We start from the raw sequence: 27,999 nt of genomic DNA, 5'->3' as shown, positions 1-27,999 counted from the left end.
GTCCTTTGAACATGCATTACAATACCCACATCACTAACAATCATAAAAGTTGCCTCAAGGTCTTATAAATCGGATGTAATCTTGCCTAATAAATATACGTTATTACTTCCACATATAGTCTTATTTTGTTTGCAGCAAAAACAAGCTGCCACAACATCTTTATACTCAATTTACTCTCTGATTTTCACCATAAAGCTAAAACAGGTTTCTAAAGAGGTTTTGTAATTCTCTCAGTGTCAATCAAATTATATTAAATAAGGTCATTTGTATGCAAGTGACAATACAACACAGCTGTAAAACATAAAAAAACAGGTTTATTTCATGTCTTATATTGGCAACAATGAAAAACACTGACATTAATTGACTATTGAGTGCAGTGATTAAAAAAAAAGAAAAAGTAAGTAGTGAAATGTGAATTGGAAAGCTCTGGCGTTGGTGGTTTTGAACTACTTTTATCCAATGATCGTTTACTAATGCTATTCAGAAAAAGTAACTTCTCTGTGGCTGTTAGACACCACTCCTCCCCCTCCTCCATCACCCTCTCCTCCTTTCTCCGCTCCTCCTGGCACCGGCCTCTGGCGTCTCTTGTTAAGCAGAGGGTTGTTGGATGTGTCCAGGTCTTTGATCTTCACCTGGTCGTAGTCCACCCGCATGGTGGCCAGGGCGCTGGTCATCTCCTCCTGTTGGGAGACATACTGCTGTGTAAATTGGGTGCTTTACTGCCACCTTGTGTTCATATTCTGAAATTAAACAAAGTTGATCCCACCTTCACATCGTCCCACAGCTCCTTGTCCTCGGTCAAAACACGAGAGGTATGCAGGGGCGTCGGAGGGACCACCATCGACTGCTGCAGTGTGAAAACATACAAAGTTCTTATCAATAAAAGGGGCATAAATACAGGCAGTGTCCACAAAGTAGTCATATCAGTAAAAGTAGTGATACCGTACTGTAGAAATACTGCTGTTATAATAATACTGGACAACACTCCATTAAATAATAACATATTATCGTTTATTGTATTATAATTATTGATGTATTCATGTGTTCATCATTAATGTTGCATCTGGTTTTAGGAGGAGATCATTTTAATTATTATTATTTACTGCCAGGTAGAATTTAACAAAGTATCAATAAAGTTGTATTTTAACCTATAATAATACATCATGAACTATTTTTTAATTAGTTTGTGGTTATCAGTATGAATGAAAGTAACTGAAGTTAACAGGAGGAGCAATCAAAAAAAGTAGCAGAGAAATGTAAACAATAATAAAGGTGAAAGTATCTTATATACAGTAAATGTTACTGCATACAGGTCAATTTAAAGACAACTTGATAACTTACACTAATCCAGGGATGGTTCATAAACTGTCCGATGGTCATCCTCTCATTGGGGTCGGTCTTCAGTAACTGGACGATGAGCTGTTTGGCTACAAAACAGTTCAACGATATCAAACATTTAACCCAATACATCTTGATAGCCATATGAACCTCCAATAAGGCTGTCTCTTTTGAGTTAACTGGAGATGCTGTCAATAATTCTAAAACATATTTAAAGCCCTGTTACAATTTTGAAATATTTTCCTTGTAATTTAGAATTTTGTGTCCGCAGCCTGACCTTCTTCAGAAACGTCGGCCCACTCGGGGTTGGGGAACTCATACTGTCCCAGCCGGATCCTCTGCTTCATGCCTGGAGAGATGGCCTGACCTGTGTTTGAGTAGAACGGAGGAAACCCACACAGACTAGAAACAGACGAAGAAGAACATATTTTACTTTGCTTCATTGGTTAACCAAACAAAGAGTTAGACATTTACATATAGTGCTATAGAGTTATAAATGTTTCATTAAGTAGAAACGGCTGCAGACGATACTCACAGAATGTACATGATTACGCCCAGAGACCACATGTCACATGATTTGTCATATTTCTCTGGCCCAAGCACTTCAGGGGCTGAACGGACAAATACATACAGAAAAACAACGCAATGATGTCGAGAACGAGAGACACACAAAAGCAGATCATTCTACACCCAAAAGGACAGTACATGACAGTACATGACGATGACCATATCCAAAAACTATGACTGGTATAGCACAATTGTGGAAGGCAACTAAGCAAAGTTTGTGAATTATTTAACTAAAGTAAAATGTTTAGGTCCATTAACTGCTACTTTATATTTCTACTCCACTACAATTCAGAGGCACATTTTATTATTTGTACTTAACTATTTTTATTAGATAACTTTAGTCATTACAAAAATTGAAAATATTATAATATTATATGATACAAACAAATAATTTATTATGTATTAATAAAGGTTAAGATAAACTTTATTGATCCCTTCGTGAAATACACAAGCTGTGTATGGAAGAAAGAAACTCTTCCTGTAGCAGCTGCAGCATTTAGCAATAAACACATTATCGCATGAATATTTATAATCCAATAAAATAAATATATATAATTCTGAAAAGGGCCATGGTGTATATTGAGAACTTTAACATTTTGTGCTTATATTTTGATACTTGAGCACTTTCACTTGTCACAGAGTATTTTTACACTCTGCTAATACTACTTTTACTAAACAAATCTAAAATATCTGAGTAATTGATCCACCTCTGTTTATAATACCGGCACAAGTCCTGTATACCTGCAGATTTGATCAAGCTCCGGATAGCAACCACTCACCAACATAGTAGGGAGTGTAGCAGGGGGTTTGGAGGGAGTTGTGCAGGGTGGTTTCCTTAGCAAAGCCAAAGTCTGTCAGTGTCAGTGTGGCGTTACTATCCTTGGTGGTATACAGCAGGTTTTCAGGCTGCATGAGATAAAGTTAATGATTAGAGACTCAAAATAAAGCATTAAACAAAAAATGATTTTAGACTTCAGCAGCACCTTTACATCCCTATGAGCGATGTCCACGTGGTGAAGGAACTCGATGGCCATGCCAATGTCGTGCATGATCTCTGACGCCTCTGATGGACAGACAGGAAATGGATGTAACATGTACCGGACACAGAATAGAGACATTTAAACTGCTCACTGTGACCCACCTCTCTCTGTGAAGGCCTGGTCCCCCCGGGCCTGGATGCGGCTGAACAGCTCCCCTCCCTCCATACTGCGACAAGATTAACAAAGAGATCAGAAATGGGGCAGAGAGGAAACTCTGGGCAATCACTGTTCTCCACTGCGGTCGTGGTTCGACAACAAAGCCAGTCATTGTGAGTCATAATGTACCGCTCAGATGAGTCCAGTCTATTGAGCCAAGACAGCCACAGATGACTCGAGCAGTGAGGACGTATTCAAGGGGAAATAACAAACTACTGAATTCATTTCATAATCAATGATGATCATGTTTCAACTCTTAGCATTAAAGTTCACCTATTGTGCAAAATCCACTTTTTCCTGTCTTTTATACATAAACATGTCTGAAAATGAGAGATATGTTTTGTATATATCAGAGACCTATAATATATTGATGAAAAACAGTATAATAGGGGACCTTTAAAATGTGTTTTGTGAGTCTATTTCAGTCTGAGTTAAATTAAAACAAGAGATAAAGCGACAATGAACAAGTAATGAATATAGGCAAAATGGGCTGTGTGTAATTCATTTAAGAATGTAATTTAATTAAAGGTGGGGTAGCTAAGTTTGAGAAACCGGCTCGAGATACACTTTTTGTTATATTCCATTGAATGCTCTTAACATCCCGATAGCAATGAATATCTTAAATGCTTTGACAAAAATCCATAAAAAAATGTCATCTGTGGAAGCCGTAGTACTGTAAAAAGCACGACCAATCATTTTAGCCGGCTCGGCTAAAATAACTGGATGGCCTACCTGCCTGTCAGCCTTCCATCTGTGCACAAACTTATCTCGTGCCCTCATTGGTCATGTGCGCGTTCGTGTGTGTTGGAGGAGGGGCTCTGTAAGGAAGTGGTAGATTTGTTCCGGTTGTGTATTTTCAAATTCTAGCGCACTCGAGCTGGTTTCTCCAAAATTACCTACCCCACCTTTAAGTTTGGACCCAAATGTATTATCTAAAAGCCCAAGCTGCGATGTGGAAGAAGCCATGAGGAGCAAAGAAATATCAGGAGGTTGTTTTATCCATGATGCAAACAAAAACAGAAATGGTTTGGCAGAGTGCAGCAGAGTCACAGAGAAAGTGGAAAAATAAATTCCAATCCCAAGTGGTCACTCAAGATGTCTCCCATTTAAATTCTTATACCAGGTGTGAGCTGATCGGGCTCAGCTGGATGTAGATACCTTCCAGACATGTGTAGAGACAAGATGTTCTGAACATTACAACAGTTGTTCATACGTTACATATAAACAGCTTTAGGAGGTATGACTTCACAGTGTGTCTCTCAACTGTTAAACTTTTGTCAATGACCAAATTCAACTCAAAGCTTTTTACACAAACATTTCAGGAAAAAGCACATGAGAAATCTATTTTTGCCATTATTTTTAGGGCTGCAGCTTACGATTATTTTCATTGTTGAAAGATTCTGCTGATATCATTTTGTTGTTTGGTCTATAAAAACGCCAAGTTGACTCCAAGTCCTAAAATGCCTTGTTCAGTCCACAGCTAGCATATTTTCCTAACACTCATTAAAGAGTAAATAAACTGTAAAAATGTTCACATTTAATATGTTTCAAATAAAGATGTTAAAATAATTTCTTAGAAATTCCTAAAAATTCTCAAAATATTGGCAATAAATATAATAGTTCACTGCTTATTGATACATTGTTGCAGCTCTAATTTGCTTGAACGTAAGCAGACAATAAATGACGTATGGCTGGTAATGCTCACCACTCCATGATGATGAGGAGACATTTCTTCCCCTGGTGCATGTTCTCATACAGGCTGAGTATCCGGACGATGTGAGGACCTCCAGAAACTCGACAGTGCAGCTCAACCTCCCGTCTGGCTTTAAGAGTGTCGTACAGGATCTGCTCAATAACACATATTAATGAAATATCTCTGTTTGAGATATGTTGAACGGTATCCAGTCTCCAAGGTATATCAGATGGATATGTTTTTAAATAATGAGTTGGACAGGACTAGTCAAAAAAATCAATAAACCCACACAGACAACACAGCCCTCCATTGGGAAGACACTCACCATTTACAGCACTATTAGTGGTTGCTATTAAAGCCATTAATCTACATTTCTAGAGAGAACATTAAGAGTGAATACAGTCAGACTTCATTTAGCAATGTGCTCTGTTTTTAAAGACACAGTGCTGCAGCTCTGGGTTCACAGCCAGGGGAGGAGGATATCCTTTTTGCCTCGACATGCAGACCCCAGCCCAAATCATTGTGGACAATACGGTGCATGTTGAGAACTGAAGGAGGAAAAGGGCACTGCTTGTTTAGGTTGGACTTTCCTCCAAATCCTCTATGCAGAAATCACAGTATTCCACAGAACACTAAACTACTTCCACAGATTCTCATTCCATGGTACGGTACCTTTTAGGATGTGGCTAAGCACACATTATATTCCAAATAAATCCTGCAGAGGCACTCATGGGGCTGCTCTTCCTGTTTGTGTTTTCTTAGACTTTGCTTCAACCCTACACTCAGCTGTTTATTGAATTACCAGCAGTGCGAGTTACTCACAACTCATATTTCCCAAGTAAGCTTTAAAAAATACTTGTAAACATTGTATAAGCTGTATAATTAATGTTGTATAACAGAGATACAAAATACAAGTGTTAAATGTCAAATGATTGTGTGAGGTATTAACAGGGCAGACCATTGTCCACACAGAAATGGGTGAGTGGAAATTGTTTCAAAGTAACCCAGACAACACATCATTGTCAGACAGACACTGTCTGGTTGGCTGAGTTACTGAATTTGTTTTTGAATATTGCTTCACCCCTCTGTTGTGGAAATCATGATTTATCCGTGTAAAATCTCATAAGGATAATACAAATTCAAAATCAAACTACGTCAATCCAAAATTCTTGACACATTTCCAGATTAGGAGAAACCATTAAATGGAGAAGATCACAGAGAGGAAATGAATAATTGATGGCATTCTCTCTTGCTTTCCAGGCAGCAGCCTCCAGAGGACAGGACAGTGTAGATCACACAGACTGAAGGAGCAGACAAACACACACCTTCAGGGCACATTTCTCTCCCGTTTTCTTGCAATAACACTCCAGCACTTTCCCATTGATTCCCAGACCAAGAACCTGGGATGTGATTTTATAGTCATCAGTCACTGCATGTCTCTTGAACTCCACTTTGGAGTATGCAGGCGGCTGCTGGTCAGTCGGGGGGTCGCTGTTGGAGTCTCCGTGGAGCGCTGGCCCGGGCTGCGCACTCATCTGATTTACCGACTGCTCCTCCTGGTTATGATGCATTTTGAATTCTTCTGTAAAAAGCGAACAGTGAATCCGAGTAAATGTCATCACCATGTGACGCAGAAAATATCCGGTGTCATCCTAGTTTATCCGCGTACGTCCAGAGGACTTCTGTGATACTCGACTGAACATCTCGAACACTGTGCGAACAAAATGAAGTGAGCAGTCTATAGGAAACTCATTGGAGCACAAAAAAGGGCGGATGTCAGAAACATGCAAGTAGGCTATAGAGAACTTAAAGAATATGTAAACGGATCTGGATACATTAGAGATAAAACAACGAGAGGAAATAAAAAGCTGTCTGGTCCCCCTGTCTGTTCCTCATCACGGCTCTCTGCCTTTTCCTGCAGGGATCACCAAGCTCTCAAATTCCCTTACGTCAGCGCGGAGCTCCTCAAATTCATTTTCTTAAAGGAACAACCACGCGTAAAAAACAAAACCACAGACGCACGTACCAGTTGAGGAAACAGAAGACCAGAAATGAATGTAATCTACTTTATACTTGCACTATTTTTTGGACTACAGGTGGAGCCTGTGACCTAAGATTTTCATCATCATAAGTAACTACACTGTAGCTATGTACTAGGACTAATACAAGCCTTGAACCTTGATATTAAGTTTGTTCCCTTTATACCATTTTGTGGAATCTTCCTTTCACTTCCCTGAATACTGAGCCATACAGACAAGAAAGGAGGAAGGACACTGTGACTTCTGTATAATGCCAATAAAGTTATTAACTGAGCAGTCAAGATGGCGTTAAGAGGAAGAGAGTGAGATAAACAGTATGACTTTTGTCTGTCTGATATGGTTGAATTTGGGAAGAACCAGTCTCATTTGTATATTGTATGTCTTGAAACATGTGCACGTTTTGATTTATGTTTCTCTTCTCACACTTTTGACCCACATGATGACATCACAGACAATTTTATGGTACATTTCTTTTGCTTAATTTCAAGGTTATTTTTTTAATACCAGAAACTTGAATTATAACATTAAACCAAAAACAACCCGTTACTCTAGTGCTGTGACAATCACTCGGTTTTGGGATCCAGGATGGTTTATTTTACCTTTTTCTACAATATAAAAATAAACAAAAGCAACATTATTCTGCCTTTAACCTGTTATTGACATTTTGACTGATATTTGAGGACATGTTGTGATAAACAAATGAGTCTTTTTTTATTTAAACATACTTGTAGTTTAATTTTCAGCACAAAAAAAGGAATACATCCTTGCAGATTCAATTATTAAAAGAGCCGAGCACAACATTGTAGCATTCAGTGTACTCATGGCAAATAATTTATTTAACAACATTGCACCTGAATCATTAACTACTTCACTTTATGTGTATAATCAAACCTTTAAAATGTCTGACCAAGACACGTCTGAATGGATTATACTGTAGGTACTATTGATCTGTGTGGCTGAACGTAGCTGGCTGTTGAGCTGTGCTAAGACGTTGGCTAGCCCTGCAGGGCCCGGTCCAGCACTTGCTCATCCTGCACAGGGAAAGGCATGGTGACACGCAGCTGCTCGTTCTCCTGCATGGTGGCCTGGATGGTATCGTAAGCGTTTGTGTTTCCAGACCAGCAGCGACGGGCCACCTGCAGCACGCAGAAACAGAGCATGTTATTAACAGTAGGTGAAGCTGGACAGTAATCATGCTACTCTCCTCTCTGCGCTCTCACCCCATTGGAGACGTCCCAGTTGAGCATCAGTCTGGCCCGCTTTGCAGCCTCCTCAGAGCCGTCCAACAGCAAACCAAAGCCTCCATTCATCACCTCGCCCCTGTAGGTGATGAACGAGAGATAGTGTTAAAAACACACTGAATTGGTGACAGACAAGGATTGATTAACCTTTCACAAAGATGTATTCCTTTAATAGTAGCACTGACTGGATCAACACTTACTTGCTGTTTTACTAAATGTTTACACCTATTTATACACAAATGTATTAATTATGCATATACATGCACAACATCTTTGTCTAAATTCAGTTCAATCATTTACAACAATTTACTTATTATATTTTATTTTTTATTTTAGCCCCATATTTTAACTTTCACTACTTTATGTCCACATTTTCCATTTGCTTTGACTTGTTGGATTTATTTGACTTTTTCTTTCAAACATATTGCATTGTTTGAGGGAGCATGTGATCAAGGAATTTCATTTTTAAAAACGTAGTTGTGTTATAGTTGTGTGTATGGTAATAAAGAACTCTTGAAACTTGAATGAGCAGCCACCCTTACCAGCCAACACCACCGCCGTTGTGCAGAGATACCCATGTGGCGCCCCTGAATGCATCACCAACAAAGTTCTGGACCGCCATGTCTGTAAGAGCAAGGCATATTTATTTTCAATAGGACAATTCCAAGCTCTTTACATAAAGCATCTAAAAGATTGACACATTAAAAAAAGGTATATTAATACAATTACATTAAAAAGCCATAAGAATATACCATTAAAACAAGCTAAAATATAGTAGAACAACTAATAAATAACAGTTATAAATTAATATTATGATTTGATAAAAGGCAGTAGCAAACAGAAAGGTTTTTTGGTTGATTTAAAATAACTGAGGGTTGCGGTGAACCTGCAGTTTTTTAAGATTTGTTTAAGATATATGGTGCATAAAAACAAAACATTTTCCTGCGTTGTCACTGGTTTATATGAAGAATTGAGGGAGGAAAACAGATTTGTTGTGTTGTATTTTTAGCTTAGTAATGACAAGTAACAGATTCTGTTTGTCCCTCATGTTTGTGTACCTCTTAAGCCTATAGTCTCCTGAATAGCTGTAGTGAACGAAACACATACCTGCACAGAAGGCAGATCCATCATACACATTAGAGGTTTCTCTGAAGGGGCTGTCTGTTCCACTAACGTCATGATGGTCTCTGCTAATAACCACAGGAGCCTGAACAACAGAAATAACACAAGAAACTTGAGACTTCAATGCAAACTCAATATCACGCAGACCGCTGTCAACATGAAATAATCTTCTCAGCAGACGATGTATCCTCTTACTAAAACTCTTCCGTCGGCAATAGCCTGGTTGATAGCTAAAGCAATGCAGACTCTGCCTTTCTGGTCGGAGTAGAGGATTCTGGCTTGGGATCCCACAACCTAACCAAAGAAAACACAGATATAAAATCATCTAAATGCATATCTTTAAAATCAGATTTTCATTAAGTGATAGAGATGGCTGCCCAGAGGGTTACCATGTTGTGTTTTCCAGCCTCTCTGATCCAGCGAATGTTATCATTGTACTGCTGTTTGATGCGATCTGTCACGTTGGCACTGATTTCCTCCAGAACGGTAGCGGCGATATTGTCCGTTACAGAAAGATCTTGGGGGTCTCCAGATGTGCACACCCAGCGAAAGGGGCCAAAGCCCAAAGAGAAAATGTCACTGCAGCCAAGGCAGAAGGAGATACATCATTAATTGAGAGAAGAACATTTTGGATTGCAATTATTGATCTTTTTGTAGACCTACACGGGTGTTTACACAGTTCTATCACAGGATGAATGCTAGATGAAAATATAAGAAATAACATCTCACCCCATAATGTGCTGGACATAAGAAGGGTAACGAAATTCTGTGGCTCCTCCGCCAACCTTTTCTACCTCTGCTCCTATAAAAACAAGAAACACAAGTCTCTTCAGTGGTCTGTCATTGGGCTGGATGATAATGATGACATCAGAGTGTATTGTGTGGGAGTTGAATTACTGACCAGCTCTCTGGGCCTCCAGGAGAAAAGCGTTGCCGTAGTCCCAGAAGAACATCCCAGCCTCAGACAGATTGTTGATTGCCTTAACGTGTCTTCGGAGGCTGTGAGCGCATATAAAAAACATGTTCAACACACATTATGTAATTTGAGCCACTAGCCATCTAGAGTTTGGTGGTATTGTAAAGTATTAAGGGATTATGGGAGGTTGGTATTGCAGCCAGCTTCTTACAGTTTGTATAACCTCTTATTTCGGGAGTTTCCTTTTTAGGTCTCTTCCTCTCCAGAGAAAAGTAAATTAAATGGATAAAAACATAAGTGTTCAGGCCCAGCTTAGGGGACAACTGAGATCCAAGGGGGATGAGCTGAGTTGCTATGCATATTTTTCTCAGCTTGTGTCTCTAGTAACCCAAGATCAAGATGGCCGATGACCATTTGGTTAATCTGGATCAAATGTATATTTAAAAACGGCCAAAATCTAAAAAGTGCATTGTAAACAGTTGGCGTCAATCTAGATAAAAGGTTTCCACCATTTCAAATGCATGTGCAAAGATTGTGAGACCAATGAAACATACTGTTACATTTATAAAAATTAAACAGATTTCTCTTGCTTTGAAAATTGTTAGAAATATTTACGATAATGTAGGTGTACATATCCCCAAAATATAGGAATTTTTAATCTGTAAAGGTTAAATAATGTACCTTTAATGGGCCGATATATTGCTGAAAATATAACATATAAAAGCTAATCTCTGTGATTGAAATGACCTTTCTTGGACCATGGTTATGAAACGTTTAGGATCCGTCATCATGAGCTGATTGGCCTGGCGGAAGCTGAGCTGCGCTGGGTAGTAGCCTCCGTTGTACGGGTTGTGAAGCGACGTCTGGTCTGAACCCAAATCCACCAGCAGCTCCCCCGTCCTCTCATACTCCAACAGCAGCCTCTCCCTGGATGGAAAGTAAGGAAGAGTAGGACAAAGATGTCAAGAGAGTGGAAAAGAGGTGTCTGTGTCTCTGTATCTGCAGACCTGGGTCAGAAACTCACCATAAGTCCACAATGTTGCCATGGAAACCCATACTGAGAGGAGTCTTGGAGCTCTTGGCCTCCCTGAAAAACAAAAAATAATCAATGTGTGATTACGTTATCCAAGACAGCTTTACCTATGGGAAACATCTTCCAGTCTTTTCTGTGGATACGAGCTTTGCTATCATGATACTCATCTAACAGTGGACAGCCTAGGTCGCAGTGAAGGTGGGTTTATTTATTCAAGTCTCTGTGAAAATGTGAGGAGCGAGTACTACACCTGAGAACGTTCATTTCAACAGGGAATTATTGCAACTTTTACTCAACCAGACAGACATGTCACACTGCTTACAAATCATATGCTGGCACAAAAAACATCAACAGCTGTATGGTTTAAATAACTTAATAGTACAAAAAGTTGTAATAATACCATAATAAGTACCACAAAAAGAAAGAAATTAAGGACATTTTGGGGAATATGCTTGTTTGCTATTTATCCAAGAATTAGAAGAGAAGATTGAAACCACTCTATATCTTGTAATATAAGGCTACTGGTATGGTTGGTTATCTGAGCTCAGTGATATTGATATTCTCAGTACCTCCCAACATTTTTTATAATTTTTTAATAATCTAACATCTAAGATTATAACACTCTACATTGTTTTTTGTTTTTGTTTGTATAGTGTGGTATTGTCACTCTTACTTAAGAATATGATGTGAACACATACTCCAGCTCTGCAACATGGGGATTTTAATCTCATTGATGTAAAAGAAACACACACACGTTCCAAGTGTGTCATATGGATTTAAAAGTTAAATTGAATGCAGCAATGATTTTAAATAGTGATTTACACAGCTATAACCACTTTTCTTTGTGTTACCTGATGCGTTTAATGCAGTGGTCCATGCTGCTGGTGACCTCCATCAGCCAGCCCTGCTCATGTCTCTTTCTCAGCGGAGCCTCATCCACCTACATAGAAATCAAATTCACGTTAACATACAGGACTTTCTTCATTTTTCCTTCCTCAGTCAGCAGTGAGTATAGAGTGCCACCGTGACGCGTACCCTAAAACCCGGAAGTAAGCTGCGCATGGGTTCCTTCGACAAAAAAGCAATGCAATTTCTCAATAGGATTTTGGAAAATAGCTCGAAATAAGGTCTGTGGTTGACACACATTTAAGAGACGGATCATGTTTTGTTCAGTAAGATAATATCCACATGCTACCCTACTTTTATAATTTTCTAATCATAAATCTAATCGATAGATTTATGATCGATAGATGGCACTCTATTAAGAAGAAATGAAACTGAACCAGCTGACCTCTGCGATCACGCCAATGCAACCAGCAATGACGGCAGCTTTAGCCTGAGCTCCACTCATGCCCCCCAGGCCAGAGGTCACAAAGACGCGCCCGCTCATATCATCAGAGCCCAGGTACCTCCGGCCAGCATTTAGCACTGTCAGCTGCACAGAAAAACATCAGGAAACAGATAACAAATCAGGAACAACAACACTACTTCTAAAACACATTAAATGTTATGACTTCAAGCAGAGGTCTAAAATGACAAATAATTTGTGTGGAAGATGCTTTTATTTGTATTTGTTTCATTTTATTAAACTTATCCAATCTAACACCCTCTTCAGGAGTTTCTGGCCCTCAGGTTTTTTAACCACTTATCAAAAATGTACCTTTATTTTGCATATGGAAATACAGGAGCGTAAAATAAATCACAAACCATAGTGCCATGAACAATCCCTTGAGGTCCAATGTAGCAGTAGCTGCCTGCTGTCATCTGGCCATACCTGAAAATGAATAAACAAAATAAACACAAATAACATCAAGACATCTGTACCCACATCAGAGGTTTGATAAAGCATCATCCTCTTCCTGCAATGCAACAACTTACATAGATACACCGAGGGCAAACATCTTTTCATACTGATTTCTGGAGGAGTAGTTTGGAATAACCTGAGTGATGCAAAATAGGAAAAATTGATTTGAGTTATTTACAGCACAAAGGTGTGCTGAATGTTTGTGAAGTGTGTTGGGCAGCTACCATGCCGTTGGTGATGATGGCGCGAGGTGATGAAGGCAGGCTGGGGAACAGGCCCATGGGATGACCGCTGTACATCACCAGAGTTTGTTCCTCTGTCATCTCGCTCAGGTAGTGCATCACCAGGCAAAACTGAACCCAGGCACAGTGACGTTATTATTACGAACCTATTTACACTCTTTATTACCCAATCCACTGCCTGAACACAAATAACTCACCTGGGCCCAGTTACTGAACACCTGTCCATTCCCTCCGTAGGTGACAAGCTCCTGGGGAAACTGAAAGATAAAGAAGAGTTAACCACAGGCAAGATAAGCGGTTTGAAAAACGACTGGCCATGCTTAATTCCAAAGTTACTACGAGCTGTGCGAGAGGCTCACCTGAGCAACGGCTGGGTCCAGGTTGTTCATGATCATTAGCATGATGGAGGCAGCTTGGCGTGTGCGGCACGGGTACTGATCTATGGGGTAAGCTCTGAGGAGAAAGAGGGACACTCACATCACTGTGGTGGGGGGAACTAAGAGAAAATATCCTACTATCATGCTTAGTATAGTATTGAACTTTTGCTCAACAGAAGCCACTGTGGACACAGGATTAATTTACAGGATGACACATTGGTTTATGTTTATCTCTGGTGAGCTACAGTGTGTTTCACTATGTAGATTAACCATTGAAATGTTTATCTTAAATGTAAATGTAAGTAGGAATAACTTGCATAATGATTTAAAGGACAATCATTGATCAAGTAAGGGGTGGGAATTAATAAGCATGTGCTTCCTCCTGCTCCGTTTCGGACACATATGATTTATTATTATTATTGTATAAAGACTTCTTTGTTGAATATATAAATATTATCATGAATGTGGATAAATACTGTATTTTAACAATACGGTATTCTGTTTTTCACATTTGTTATTTTTTATTAGTTATTTTTTTAATCTGTTCGAAATAAAGATTGAAATGAAATCTAAAGTCCTGAGCTTGGTAGAAATCTAGATAACTGGCACTTTGGTGGTTATACATCAATGTCTTTCTCAAGTTAACTTACAATAGCCATCATTTGTATGCATCTAATGCAGCAGAGATTGTCATAGAAGTGACAGATATATCAGCAGTGAAAGTGTCGGCCCCTATGGCAGAAACATCAGTACAAGTGTCTTAGTTTTGTTCCGCTGTGATCTCTGAAGGTTTACAGTTAATCTGGAAAATACTCTGCTTTATGATTATAATTTGAAGGGCTTTAGTCAACAAACGAATGTAAAATGCATTAAAAGGAATACCAACCAATACAAAAGACATTATTACATCTCAAATATCAATTATGGAATTTGGTTTCCTCACCTCATGTGTAATGTGGGGCAGAAGCGGTACATGTAGATGTGCCCGTACTGCCGCAGCTCTTGAGCAAATTCAGGTGCAAGTGTTGCATGGTGGCAAGGAGGGAAGTAACGCAAGGCATTTCTCAGCGCCAACTGGAGGAACATGGAACATTTGCAATGGGTTAATGAACAAATACTGTATTTATAGATTGATGGAAGAGTAGTTGTTTTACTTTTTTAGGGTAACGGGCAGGAGCTCTCTTTTAATCATTGACTGAACCTTTGCTCTGAGATTGGGCAATCCTTTGAGGACCCGAGAGAATAATCCATTTTTTTGGGACGGCTCACGAGACAACAATGGTGATGCAACAAGTCAGAGTACACAGCATGGTATTATGTGAATTGTGTCCTCACATTCAACACATTTAAAGTCAAACCATTGTCTGACACGACAGTGAGCATTTACCTCCTTTAGCTTATTATTACATCTCTCATTGTTACGTGATCGTGTCTAATAGCAGTCCACTTCTTCCATTTGATAATCGTTTGACAGCAGCCAAGCAGGCCCATGTACGGTGCTTTCCATTATAAATATATCTTAATTTGAGAGTTTTATTCACAGAAAGTATTTTTACTCAGTGTAAAAGCACAGGAATACCTTCATTTCATTCAGCTGTGCATGTAAAATCCTTCGTAAACAAATCATATTATAATTGTATTTGAGAGGGCTACATGTCTCTGGAATACTTATTTCTAAATGATTGAGAGACGAATTGACTCACCCGCTCCTCCTCTGCTGTAAGGTTGGGGGTCCGGATGGGTGCGTGCGGCACATTGGGGTCTCTTCCCCGGTTGGGTGGCAGTGGGTCCAGGGGTAAACCGCTGCATATCTCCTTTAAAGAAGACATCCTGGAGAGGATTTTCTGTCACACACGCGAGCAGACGACGATGAAGGCAGCTCTCACCCTCTCTGCAAGCCGTCCTCTGTGGAGAGAACAACTTTGAGGGCGATGACCTTCCCCTCATTGTCTCATTGGCTTTTTGGTCGTCTTTCCCCTCCGCAATCCACCAATGGTACGCCGGTTTTTGGTAATTATTGATCATGATGGGAGTTTTTAGCAGGACATGCTTCAGTGGACAAACACTGCAAGTGACCTCTGAAGCTTTACCTAATCATATCACATGGAAGAATACATTTACAGCTACATTTGATACTTTTGACGAGGTCCAGTTTTTGCAGACTAATTATGTGATTGTGAAGACAATGTGTATTGAATTCTAATTCTGTATCCTCCCAAAAAGTATAACCTACTCTTGTAAAGGTTGAATAACTCTGTGAATTACTATTAAAGATTTGAATCAGAATAGGAAAGGTAAGAAATCCAATCACAGGGGTTGTCTTTAGTTATTGTTCAATTGATGTGAATTGTGTCATTTGGTTGAATTCATTGAATCCAGATCCATTCAAAGGAAGTAATGTTATTGGAGCAAAGAGTTTTTTCCCAAAGTTGCCCTCTGCTATAGAAACTCAGTTCACACACTTGCAATATGGTGAGTCAGCACAGTACAAAGATATTATTGCAATGTCATGCATGGGAGATGTAAGAAGTAAACCACAAAAATAACAAATATTATAAAGGATCATTTATGATATAAAAAGTCACACTAGTCAGACCTGTGTTTGACATGAATGGTTCACTTTAGTTCAGCTGAGGTAAAGTTGTATAACTGGACATACACCACAGATAGCAATCAAGACTGCTCAGTCGAAATAGTGAGCTTGTCTTCAGTAGCAACTTCATCCGTATAATCACTGTTATAAACTTTGAGTCAAACATATGAAATGGAACAAAAAGGAAGTAAACTTTGTATAACACGTGTACATACATCATAGGAATCTCTGCAACTAAGAATTACTCCTTAATTTCTCGATGAAACGTTTGGTCTGTAAAATGTCAGATGGGAAAAATGTCGATCGTATTTGTCAAAGTTGAAAGTTATGTTTTTCAAATGTCTTGTCTTTTCGGTCCATAACCTTAAAATATGCAGTTACATTTTATACACACTAAAGAAAAGCAGGAATTCTCCATTTTTGAAAGGCGGAAAGCTTTTTCTACCATCTTTGCATTTAAAATGACTTTAACAACTGATCGATTATTAATTAGTGGAGTTTCTCTGAATTAACTTCGTGCTGCAGCTCCAAGAGACAAAGAAAAGGACATAATACACAGAGTGTGTAGTCCTAAATAAACGTGGTACTCTAGGTTCTTCATTGAATTAAGTATTTGTTTTATCTTGCATTGCCAAAGGCAGGATTTCCCATCCTTAATTTAAACACTCAAGATAGTTGTTGCATTGATAACATAGTTTCACACAAGTACACTGTAAGCCCATCTTATTCATAAATACATTGTTTAGTTCAACTGGAAATAAAGGTCATGATAGTTTTTCACATATTTACTATATAACCCGGATGTCCTCTGTTCCTCTGTAAGTAAAAGTCCAAAACCAAAAGGAAGAGCTTATATAAATTCTAAATATAACATAATTTAATGTAGTTTACGTGTTTGGTTTCACAATAGCAGACCCTATACGTTTTGTAATATTTAACCTTTCCATCATTGGATGAAGACCTTTTTTAAATAGAGATATTTAAATCGCATCATGTTGAACCATGTTTTCATAAAGCAGTAGCCATTGAATAACAACCCACATCATCTTCCCTGCTAAAGTCTTCTTCTTATCTAACCTGCCAACATGAAAGAAAATGTTTCCTGTACCATAGCTTGTTGAACTAGTGACTAAACAAACATTCAACAGGGAAACGTGCAATGCTATCGTGAGTTTCCATGTGAAATAGAGAAAGTAGCTCATCAGCTGCAACAACTTAATGTTAACTCACGTACAGGCATCACTTCGCTCAGTTTAGATTCTTGTGTTGATTTACTTTTCAATCCCAACAACGCACTTTCTCCAAATGACTTGTAAATGTCAGAACAGGCTTGTTAACTATTTGACTCGTTCCCCTGCAGGCCACTCAGCCTGCAGTCTGCTTTTAAAGAAATAATAATAATGAGCATTTTGGATACACCCTCAAAAGGTTTTTGCTTCATTTAAAAAAGAATTTCAACAGTAAATGTTAAAAAAACACTATGATGTTATTTATGAATGTAACAAGCAATGACTTAATGTGATTTCAGTCCGATTCTTAAGTCTTGGCTTTACATTGTAACCAGGGCTCATCACTAGCTTTCCCCTGAGCCCTCTGTGTTGGGTGGCATACTATCAGAGTCCGGCTCGGTGGCAGATGTTGAGTCGGCACCTGGGGTTTCTGCAGATGTTGAGTCGGCACCTGGGGTCTCTGCAGATGTTGAGTCGGCACCTGGGGTCTCTGTAGATGTTGAGTCGGCACCTGGGGTTTCTGCAGATGTTGAGTCGGCACCTGGGGTCTCTGCAGATGTTGAGTCGGCACCTGGGGTCTCTGCAGATGTTGAGTCGGCACCTGGGGTCTCTGTAGATGTTGAGTCGGCACCTGGGGTCTCTGTAGATGTTGAGTCGGCACCTGGGGTTTCTGCAGATGCAGAGTCTTGTGAGGTCGGCTCTGTTTCTGATGATTGTTCTTTTTGCACCTTGTCATCTTCTTGTGGATAGAGCTCGGGGTAACGCTGTATACACTCCTGCATGGCCCTGAAGTGCTCCAGGCACTCAGATCCCTTCACCTCCTCCTTACTGTAGTGGAAACAGGAGAAGGCGTCTTTAAATTCAGTCCCACAGGGTCCGCTGGCCATCCCACCCAGACAGGGGCAGTTCCAGTTGATCTCCCCACTGGGAAGAATCAGCCCTAGGATGAGAAAAGAGGTTAATGCACAGGTAATCAATGTATATTTTATCCCCACACCTGGGGCCGTATTCACAATGGATCTTAGGGCTAAAAGTAGCTCCTAACTGGCGAATTTAGGAGAAACTCCTAAACATAATGGGCGTGTCAGTCTTAAATTTAGGACTCCTAATTTTATTCACTAAGAGCAATTCACAAAGTATTTTAGGCCTAAAAGTAGCACCTAAGTCTGGGAGAGCTTAAAAGTCCTCGAGAGGACTCCTAACTCAGTAAGACCTATTCACAAAGAATCTGAAAATGGCTGAGAGACGAAATGTTTTGGAGACAATGGAAGACTGCGAATTGATCAAGAGATATAGGCTAAATCGTGAGGGTATCAAACTTGTTGTGGAATTAGTGCGGGATGCAATAACTAACAGGAATAACCCGATTAGTCCGGAAATAGAATGTTTGGCAACACTACGATATTTAGCAACAGGGAAAATGCAACTTTGCAATGCCGACGATTTAGGAATATCGCAACCATCAGTCAGCTGTGCCATAAACCAAACCATCAACGCGCTCTCTAGACCACATATCATCCAACAGTTTATCCGGTTTCCTTTGGACAATCAACAACTACACAGGATCAAAGCCAACTTCATGGCAATGCAGGTATGCCCGGTGCGGTCGGTGCTATTGACGGGACGCACATAAAAATAATTGCGCCATCAAAAGATGAGGACGTGTTCGTCAATAGAAAGAAAGTACATTCCATCAACACGCAGATTGTTTTCATTCATCATGATAGGGGGACTTGAACGGCGGTATGGGCTGTTATTGAAAGTGTTTAAGTGCTGGAAATATGCTCATTGGATAATAGTTTGCAGGGTGCTTTTAATTGCCTCCTTGATTTAATGCAATTTACGTATTTTTATTGTTTGCTCTCTCTCTTTAACGTGCATATACAACGTCATTATCGTGGTCTGCACAAACTTGTCATCATGCGTGTATTCTGCTAACTGCACTGTCCATAACTATTTGATAGGAATACATTTCTAGCCTAGGCTATTTCCTTGTTTTTGGGCTCGTTTGTGGGATGTTGCGGATGAGTTTCACCGAGACCGCCTGCTCTGAACAACCAATCACCGTACTGACCGCTTCTAAACTCATGCACGAGAATCGACGTCATCCATAGCAACGGCGCGTCACTCTTAGTTCACTCTTAGTGATTTATCCTTAGTATGAGTAGGTCTCAGCGGCTTTGTGAATAACTTTTAAGAAAAAACTCCTACGTAAAATGTTTTAGCGCGAGTTAGGAGCACTCCTAGCGGTAAGATAAAATGCTTTGTGAATACGGCCCCTGAGCTTTAGTAAAGAGTGGCAATTTCACTGCTCCTCACCTCGCTCCTCATAAGGGTCATCAGGGTCTTCCTCTACCAGCTCAGCACTGCTGGGTGTCGCATGATCTTCTTTGGTGACAAAGATAATTCGGTCCTTACCTGTGGTGTTAAATTAGGAAGGACAACAAAAACAAATGCATTGATAAGTACTGTGGCATCTAATCAAAACTAAAGGCAGGCTATAGGACATTTAAAGGCTCTTCATCATTTATATTCTGAGACTAACAAAGTAAACACGGTTTAAACGGTAAAAAAGCTTCAGCAGTTGCAGTCACAATTTTAACTTCAGGTTTACAAGAGCCTATCAGTGAAATCATCCATACATCTTTTATTTATTTGATATAGGTATAAGATTTTGACATGCATGCCGGCTGATCATTTCAAAATGGTTAAAATGGTTTGGACATTGACATTACATAGTTGTCCATTTTACCGAGTTATTTTCCGCTAACACCAGAACCATGTTGGTACATGATGAAAACAAAACAAGAACAATCATTAAGTGACCGCACTCAAGGTGACTTTCTATTAAAATATGGCACTATAAGAACACTCACAATCCTGTACACTCAGATTTGTTAACAGGTAAAGATGTAACAGTCCTGAATCTCATCGTGCCAACAGGATTTTTTTACAAATGTAAGAAAAAAAGAACATTAATTTTCATTCAAACTCAAATCAACTTCAGGGTTAGCTTCCCAGTGGAGTTAGTCGGCTAGCACAGCATGTTACCTTCATCTCTGACCGAGCTCATGTCTGCACACCGGGTTGGTTTGAATTCTTCTTTTTGATTGACAGCAACAACTCAGAGGACGACAACTGATACTGAGACACGACACAACCGGACACAACACATGCAGAGGGGAAGGATTTAGTGCAGCATCAGCTAGCTTCTTGCTTGTTTCACAACTACCCTTGCCTGAGCGTGGATGAGTCTTCTTCTCCGTTTCTATTTCCGGTAGAGCAGAGGCTGTTGAGCGCATTGCCGCCACCACCAGGTCAAAGCAACACATACACACAGATGTATTTATATATACACAAAATAATGCGTTTAAGAACATTAGACATGTTGTTTTAATATGCACGATTAGTTATTTACATCTTATTTATCGGTCAAAATACATTACATTTCTGACAAGACTTCATTCAGGTAAAAGCGTAATATCCAGAGGAGATTCACCTTCTATGCTATTTGTCACCATTTTTTGTAATGTAAACTAGGCACCTACACTTTAAATAAATGCACTTATAACTATCACCCTGGAAACAACTTTTCCAATCCTATTATTAAGTACATTTTTATTTTAGGGGTGGGATATTGGAGTTCAAGTAATAGCCATTAATATTAAAATATCTACTCGTACTTTAACAAAAAATATAATCCAATCAATCAGTCAATCATATAGAAGTTGGATATTCATTCCCCTTTACATAGTTATGTACTGTATGTAAATCACAATATATGGATCAAAATGTTCACTACAGTCGCATTTATAGTATCATTGAGGTTACTTTTCGTATTAAAGAAACCATGTGCTAATGAACATTTTGGTGGAACAAAAAGAAGAGACAAGAGACTTGACCTTTCTCCACAAAAAGGTTTTATTGAGAATGTTTTTCTATAAGGTTTGTTCTGAAATGCATTATCTTTTTTTTTTACATATTCAAAAGACTTTATCTTACATTTAAGACAAATTCAAAATCATTCAATGCGTGGCCTATATACAGAAAGTCATGGTATTTCTCAGGTGTGGAAAAGCGATTGATGCAAGTGTGCTGAAAGCAGACAATTAAAAAACAAAACAAAATTGCAAAAGTGGGAGCCAAAAATGAATATGACATGTGAGTTAATACTGCAGCTCCCTGGGAATGCCATACATTAAAACAGCGACAGGCGGACCCCAATGTGAGCTCCACATCCTCCTCTTACAAGACCCTGTTCCAATAAAAGCTATAACACAGGGTCACTGATCAGGAAAACGACAGTACTTGACTCAGCGCTTGACAGTTCAGCTTCTGTTCCACACCTTCACATAATTGGCAGGTTGAGGGAAAAATAAAATAAAGCTGAAAGTAAAAGTATTAACTAAGATAACACCAAACAGAACATCAGGTGCATTTTTCAGAACACAGCAGCCAGTTGCCCTCCATCATCCGGTCGAGTATGCCGGCATACTGAAGCGTTCTGTTGTCAGTCGGAAAAAAAGGACCAAACTCCCGCAGGACTTCATCTCTTACACAAAGGAAGCCTTTAAAATGAATCTCGGGGAGGTATAATGTAGAGTCAGTTAGAAAATCGGATGAAATACAGCTAAAATGTCGGTCTTTGTGTTACTTTGGAAGATACCAGGTAGGGGCAACAAGCTGTGTAGCTCCCCCCACCTCCCAAGGTCCCATTTCAGCTGAGATTCCTGAAGATTCCTCGAACATCCTGAAAGTGGAGAGCTGACGATGCAGGAGCTTCACATAGATGTAAACAAAATGCAAAGTTGGTGATCCTAATAAACGTTGGTAGAAGGTGGGATGAGATTGGCTTTTTCTAGAACAGCAGAGCCCCCATGCTGCCTACTTCGCTCTGTTCTTTCACAAAGATCTCAAAGTACTGATAGATGATGGTGACGGCCAGCAGGATACCCGTGCCAGAGCCAATGGCTCCGAGGAAGTCGGCCATTACTGATAGACCTCCGATACACAGTCCACCAAAGGCAGCTGCTGTAGGAATGTACCTAGAAAACAAAAACAGGAGTATTTAGATCAATAATGAGAATTTCACATGACTGTTTCTGCAGAAAGCCTTAAAAGCAGTTTTTATTAAATACTTTCCTCATGATCGTTTAAAAAAGGGATGAATGGAATACAACGAATACACATTGCTTTCTTTCCACTGGTCACAAGGCTTTAGATAAATATACAAGAACAGTCTTTATCTTTGCTGAGCATTAAGAGCCCCAAGGAGTCAGCTAGTAGAATCAATGTTTTGGCAATATTTCTAAATTGTTGAACTATTCCTTTAAGCATTGCATATTTCCAATGCATGACTAATTAGGAAGACAACTGAAGAAAACTTTATTTCATTACTACCGTCTATTCTTTACCTCATGAACTAAAAGCAAACTAAAATATATATATATATTTTGTAAGTTCTTAGTTTTAAGGTGTGAGGTTCATGTGAAAAAATACATTTGGAAACAGGAGGACTAATATCCCCTTTGATTAAAATCAATAGTAATAATAAATTATTCATCTTTTTATTGTAATACCTTTGGATTTATTTCTGCATTACCTTCCTATCTTACATGTCCTTGTCTTTTATGACACATATTTTTGGCACCACTTGAGTCTAAGACTGTCCGAAGTACAGTACATATAAAACCTAAAAATATTGACGTGACATCGTGACAACGTGTTGCTTGATTACAAGATGAGGGTTATTTGCTCGTCAGAGGCAGAAAGATGAAATCATGTAAATGTATGAATAAAGCTTATTGCCATTATAACTGAGAAACGTGTAAATGTATGGATTGTGGTTTTCATTGTACCTGTTCAGCTCGTGGACCATTGAGGTTTCTCTGTGTCCCCTCATCACCATCTGCTGCTCCTTCAGCTGCTTCGCCACCTGGATTCAAGTAAAGAAAAGAGCTTTAAAACAAAGTGTGTTTGATATAAATACCCGAGACCACCTGACTGAAAGTGTTTACAACTTACATCTTTAGCGGAGGAGCCAGAGACTTCAATCCAGGTCTTGGAGAAAAAGGCACATGATCCGAGCATGAAGACGATGTAGATGCCAGCGTGGACCGGGTCATCGAGAACATTACCAAACGACTCCGGCGGAGAGAGGTAGTAACAGAGTCCGGCTACAGGGTAGGCCCGGGCTGGACCACCTGACGTAGCATCCTACAAACATCAGAAAAATAATACACACTTTAAAAATGGGCAGACAGAAACCACAAAACAAACCATAAAAATAACATTCAGAACATTAGTTTACCAGCAAACGGCTATTTTCTAAGTATATCATGGAGTAATGTCCCCCTGAGCAGAGGAGGCACCATGCCTAATCACATTTGAGTCCTTTTGAGAGACTTCATTCTTGAAATAAAGTTGAACAAACTGAAAGGAAGGTGTGATTAAATGGTATACTTACAGACCAGGTACCGAGCAGATTGACCAGGAAGTTGCCACTGAAGCGTGTGGAAAGCATCTGGGAGATGACATACAGGTTGGAGACGAGGGCGGACTGCAGGATGATGGGGATGTTGGAGGTGTAGAACAGCTTGATGGGGTAGGTGTTGTACTGGCCACGGTAGCGAGCAGACTTGATGGGCAGATCCACTCTGAATCCCTGTGAGAAGAGGAGAATGTGAGCAATTCAGCCGTTTACCCTCCAGAACTTCATCATCTAGTCTATATGCAATTATTTATGTTCAGGTTCCATGTGGAAGAAGGTTCAGACACTAACTTGAAAGTATATGACTACAGCGAAGACAAACACGGTGGCGATGAGGTTCAAGAGATTGGGCAGGTTCTGCCTGTAGAAGCCTTCTCTCAGAGCTCGCACTTTGTCTGTGCGAGTGGCCAGCAGATGGAACAGGGCAATGATTGCTCCCTCAAACTCCGTACCTAGAAAGAGAAAACATTCACCAGTATGAGGCACAGTTCTGAGGAGTGCAGAAGATTTTTGCAGATATTTAAAAATCTTTTTATTTCTTACCTCTTCCAGTGTTCACCGTTGTGGGGCTGAAGGCCTTCCACACGATTGTCTCACAGATGTTTGTGGCAATAAACAACGAGATTCCTGAACCGAGACCGTAGCCCTTTTGGAGCAACTCGTCCAGCAGCAGCACGATGAGCCCAGCTACAAACAGCTGAGAACAAAACAGATAGTCAGCTGAAAGAGCACCGAGGAAGTCATGTGAAAATGTTTTCACTTTGCAATACATTCACATAGCCTTGGAGGGGCTTAGCTGTAGACTGGGTTCGCTTTACTGAAGTTATAAAGTGAGTTTTAAAAAAAGTAGCACTTCCGGCTCCACTGGAGCACATTATGCTTTGTGAGTACACTTTATTGAATTAAACACACCTGTTAGTCACGTATTGTTCATTAGAAACCATGACTATATGAATTGTATTATTTGACATAATTATTCGTTCCTGCACGATACTCTGAAAGGACCTTGATGCACCTCTTGCACTAAGATGGCAGTTTAAAACCCTTTAATTGATGGAAGGTAATATGTTTGATAATGAATGCTTTAAATGCCATCCTCACTGTCGGAGATTTTTCTTTGATAATATAAAAATAGAAAGGACACCGGGTTCAAGTCACAATCTGCTGTGTTCTATTTCATTCATGTTTTATAGTTAGTGCATTCTGAAAGGAGGTTTTGATGACAGAATATAGATTTTAGTCTAAGTAACATTATTGGTTATGACACATTTGAGAAAAGTCCTGTTCTTACCTGAATGATGATGAGCAGACAGATTCCTGCGCCCATCTCAGAGGGATCTCCGTACATGCCGGTCATCACATACACGATGGCCTGTCCGATGGTGATGATCATTCCAAACACTAAAGAACAATAGGCGGGGGTTAGACACTCTATAGACGTGCATATAAATGCCAACCATACGTTTATAAATTACCACCCGAGGAGAGTTTACTTACATTTCTGAGCTCCATTGAAGAGCGCTCTGTCCTTTGGTGTGTCTCCGACTTCAATGATCTTAGCTCCAGCCAGCAGCTGCATGATGAGGCCGGAGGTGACGATAGGCGAGATACCGAGCTCCATCAGGGTACCTGGAGAGAGAAATTCAAGTTAGTATAAACCAGTGAGAGAGCAGGCACACACTTATTAGAAATTTCCCAATCAATCGGCCACCAGTCTATCAGTCGCATTTCTATGGTGAAACTTATTGCCGGTTCATTTACAGCAGCATAATGGTTTTAAATCACACACAGCTTTGTAATAAATGTAAGTATTTAACAGTCAAGGTTTTATTATGAACCCACAATTGAGTTTCAATTTTCAATGAAAGAAGTGTTAAAATGTTTTGTTTAATTCCCAATTAGTCTTTACAAAAGGAAACAGAACAAAAATATTAATCGAATCAAGACCAAAAGAGTGGAATAACAATGGGAGCATCTATATATTTGTAATGCTTTCTTTTGATATATTATCTTGATCATTACCTCTGTTTGAGGCCAGAATGACTCTCATCCAGTAGAAAGGATCTGCAGAGTCTGACGACATGATGCCAAAGAGGGGGATCTGCAGGAAAACAAATATTACTTTAGTTATGCACAAGCTTAATTGCTACTATGAACTTGCAGGTGTTGATTATTGAAGTCCACCTTTAAGCCTTTTGTTAACAAAATGTCATCATAATTGCTGTAAATCAAAACTCGGTGTTCAAATCCCTGCCAGCACATTTCCCTGCAGGCAGAAGTACCCCTGATTGTTTGATTAAATCAACAGAGTTCATTTTTTAATTGAACTAACAAGCCCTTTCATTTTCTTTTCCCCACCTTGACTAAGTCCAAATTGAAATAAAATAAAAAATAATTAATTCTAAATCATTTATAGGATATTGATACATAATATCCACTTTTCTATTTCTACAGAAATATGTTAAAACAGAACACTGCGACATATTTACTCACTTTATTAACAGTATATCTGTCCTTAGACCTTTGAATGAAGGTCATACAGAATTTTTAGCTGATAAAGTTCAGAAGAACAAATTGTCATTAATAAAGTGCAGGTGAACGTAGTGTGCAGGTTATGTGTTTATAAAACATAATCTTGCTGCCAAATGTTACATAAAAAAAAAATCATGAAATTTCAATCCATTTAGAGTTGTTGTTGAACAACTAAAACATTAATTTATTGTTGGCACTTACCTGGCAACAGACCAGGAAGATGAAGAGAGTGATGGCAGTCCATAATACCTTCTCTCTGAACTGGATCTGTTAAACAATCACATTAGGAGAAGATATTTAACATATTTTTCATAGCCAAATGCAAATGTAATAATGATTGAAATGCATACCTTTCTTTCAGGTTTTTGGATTTCTGGCAATACTGCACAGAACGGCTTTATCACCTCCAGGAATTTGACTGAAAACAAAAAAACACGAGTACATGTGTGAGTGAACTGGGAATGATAGCTGGCTGCCAGTGGGACGTGGCAGTGAGTGGTGGGCGGATTCAAGACATACTGGAATTTACAATAACCAAATTTGACGTGAAATAGGGCGTTTATTACGGTGTTTCTATATGTTTTCCGAAACATTTACATAATCATGCCTAGGTGTTCTTATTAGCGGTTGGTAGTTGATTTAGTAGCAGCAGGCTCAAGATAACACCGGTTGTGTTGTGCGTCGTCATCACTAGACTGTCAGTGTCTTTGAATGAGTAGCTAACGAGTTAGCTTAGAAGAAATTTCCAACCAACAAGAACAAACATGTCGCTTATAAAATCCTTCCACAAAAAACAAATTAGTCCAACAAAAACACTGCCCAACTGTTTAATGTTATCCACTGACGGTTTCCCATCATGAAAACCTCAAAATATTACAGAAGCTACTGCCGACTAGCTAGCTAGCTAGCAACGTGAGCTAGCGAGCTATCAGAGGCAGTCAGCGCTAACACCGCGAGGTTAGCTATCTAAAGTTGTACAAAACAGATTAAACTGTATTTTATGTTGTTGCTAAACAGACTCTGGTTGTCTTTATCTCGTACAAATCGTGTGCCAAAGTCATACTCACTGCCCATGATGTCCCAACTGTCCTCCTTCGTGCTCCTTTACAGTGTAAATCGGGGCAGAAATCTCACTACTGACTGTGTGGCTGAGAGCCGGGAGGAGGAGATACTTTAGAGACACGTCACCACTACAGACACGAAGCACAGCGATTTAAAGAACCAGCCCACTGCTGAAATGCTACTGACTTTATAAGAATACATAACACGGACGTAGTTCATTTAATCAGCTAATGTAATAAATAAATTACAAATAATAACAGAGAGTATATCCTATTTCATGATTTCGTTGTTGTTTGTTAATGTTTTATTTAACAAAGTTGTGTAAGAACAAGGTTTTAAAGAAACAGCCTGCATTATTACACTGCAAACATGATTTATAATCCTGATAACCCAGATAAAACATGTTATTGTTCTATGATACAAACAACAATACATTATTATTATTATTATCATCATCATCATCATTATTATTATTATTAGTAGTAGTATTAATATTATAAGTTATATGATCATTATTACTTGACA

The 27,999-nt window shown here is 39.3% G+C and overlaps 4 protein-coding genes across 5 annotated transcripts; all 4 read right to left on the bottom strand.

Annotated features, from left to right (window-relative positions):
* Nucleotides 1-294: 294 nt before the first annotated feature.
* LOC104949939 (MAP kinase-activated protein kinase 2-like) lies at nucleotides 295-6,765 on the bottom strand. The gene is made up of 10 exons (XM_010776377.1): nucleotides 6,120-6,765; nucleotides 4,807-4,946; nucleotides 3,047-3,111; nucleotides 2,889-2,968; nucleotides 2,685-2,811; nucleotides 1,874-1,949; nucleotides 1,616-1,740; nucleotides 1,342-1,427; nucleotides 767-847; nucleotides 295-680 (listed from the first exon to the last, which is right to left on the bottom strand). Exons 1-10 carry the CDS (start codon nucleotides 6,417-6,419, stop codon nucleotides 477-479), a joined length of 1,284 nt encoding a protein of 427 aa, XP_010774679.1. The 5' UTR covers nucleotides 6,420-6,765; the 3' UTR covers nucleotides 295-476.
* Nucleotides 6,766-7,546: 781 nt separating this feature from the next.
* uroc1 (urocanate hydratase 1) lies at nucleotides 7,547-15,481 on the bottom strand. Its single transcript, XM_010776373.1, has 19 exons — nucleotides 15,272-15,481; nucleotides 14,512-14,642; nucleotides 13,551-13,644; nucleotides 13,389-13,448; nucleotides 13,174-13,302; nucleotides 13,024-13,085; nucleotides 12,853-12,919; nucleotides 12,437-12,580; nucleotides 11,997-12,085; nucleotides 11,137-11,199; nucleotides 10,860-11,039; nucleotides 10,098-10,195; nucleotides 9,926-9,998; nucleotides 9,586-9,775; nucleotides 9,392-9,490; nucleotides 9,182-9,281; nucleotides 8,617-8,698; nucleotides 8,054-8,153; nucleotides 7,547-7,969 (listed from the first exon to the last, which is right to left on the bottom strand). Exons 1-19 carry the CDS (start codon nucleotides 15,395-15,397, stop codon nucleotides 7,829-7,831), a joined length of 2,028 nt encoding a protein of 675 aa, XP_010774675.1. The 5' UTR covers nucleotides 15,398-15,481; the 3' UTR covers nucleotides 7,547-7,828.
* Nucleotides 15,482-17,544: 2,063 nt separating this feature from the next.
* Nucleotides 17,545-20,689, bottom strand: LOC104949936 (mitochondrial intermembrane space import and assembly protein 40-B-like). 2 transcript variants are annotated; one of them, XM_010776375.1, is made up of 4 exons: nucleotides 20,442-20,689; nucleotides 19,710-19,808; nucleotides 18,069-18,330; nucleotides 17,545-17,918 (listed from the first exon to the last, which is right to left on the bottom strand). In XM_010776375.1, exons 1-4 carry the CDS (start codon nucleotides 20,461-20,463, stop codon nucleotides 17,735-17,737), a joined length of 567 nt encoding a protein of 188 aa, XP_010774677.1. In that variant the 5' UTR covers nucleotides 20,464-20,689; the 3' UTR covers nucleotides 17,545-17,734. The 2 variants fall into 2 exon arrangements, with proteins under 2 accessions (XP_010774677.1, XP_010774676.1); XM_010776374.1 differs by having other exon boundaries at nucleotides 17,545-18,330.
* A 603-nt stretch (nucleotides 20,690-21,292) lies between these two features.
* On the bottom strand, nucleotides 21,293-27,588 carry sec61a1a (SEC61 translocon subunit alpha 1a). Its single transcript, XM_010776376.1, has 12 exons — nucleotides 27,480-27,588; nucleotides 26,763-26,830; nucleotides 26,614-26,679; nucleotides 25,903-25,981; nucleotides 25,378-25,509; nucleotides 25,172-25,281; nucleotides 24,424-24,577; nucleotides 24,172-24,332; nucleotides 23,857-24,054; nucleotides 23,415-23,606; nucleotides 23,249-23,325; nucleotides 21,293-22,435 (listed from the first exon to the last, which is right to left on the bottom strand). The coding sequence occupies exons 1-12, from the start codon at nucleotides 27,484-27,486 to the stop codon at nucleotides 22,249-22,251; spliced, it is 1,431 nt and encodes a 476-aa protein (XP_010774678.1). The 5' UTR covers nucleotides 27,487-27,588; the 3' UTR covers nucleotides 21,293-22,248.
* Between the last annotated feature and the right edge of the window lie 411 nt (nucleotides 27,589-27,999).

The sequence above is a fragment of the Notothenia coriiceps genome, unplaced genomic scaffold, assembly GCF_000735185.1.
Source record: "Notothenia coriiceps isolate Sejong01 unplaced genomic scaffold, NC01 NC01_scaffold00016930, whole genome shotgun sequence".
NCBI lineage: Eukaryota > Metazoa > Chordata > Actinopteri > Perciformes > Nototheniidae > Notothenia > Notothenia coriiceps.
This window is presented reverse-complemented; position numbering and strand designations above follow the sequence as displayed.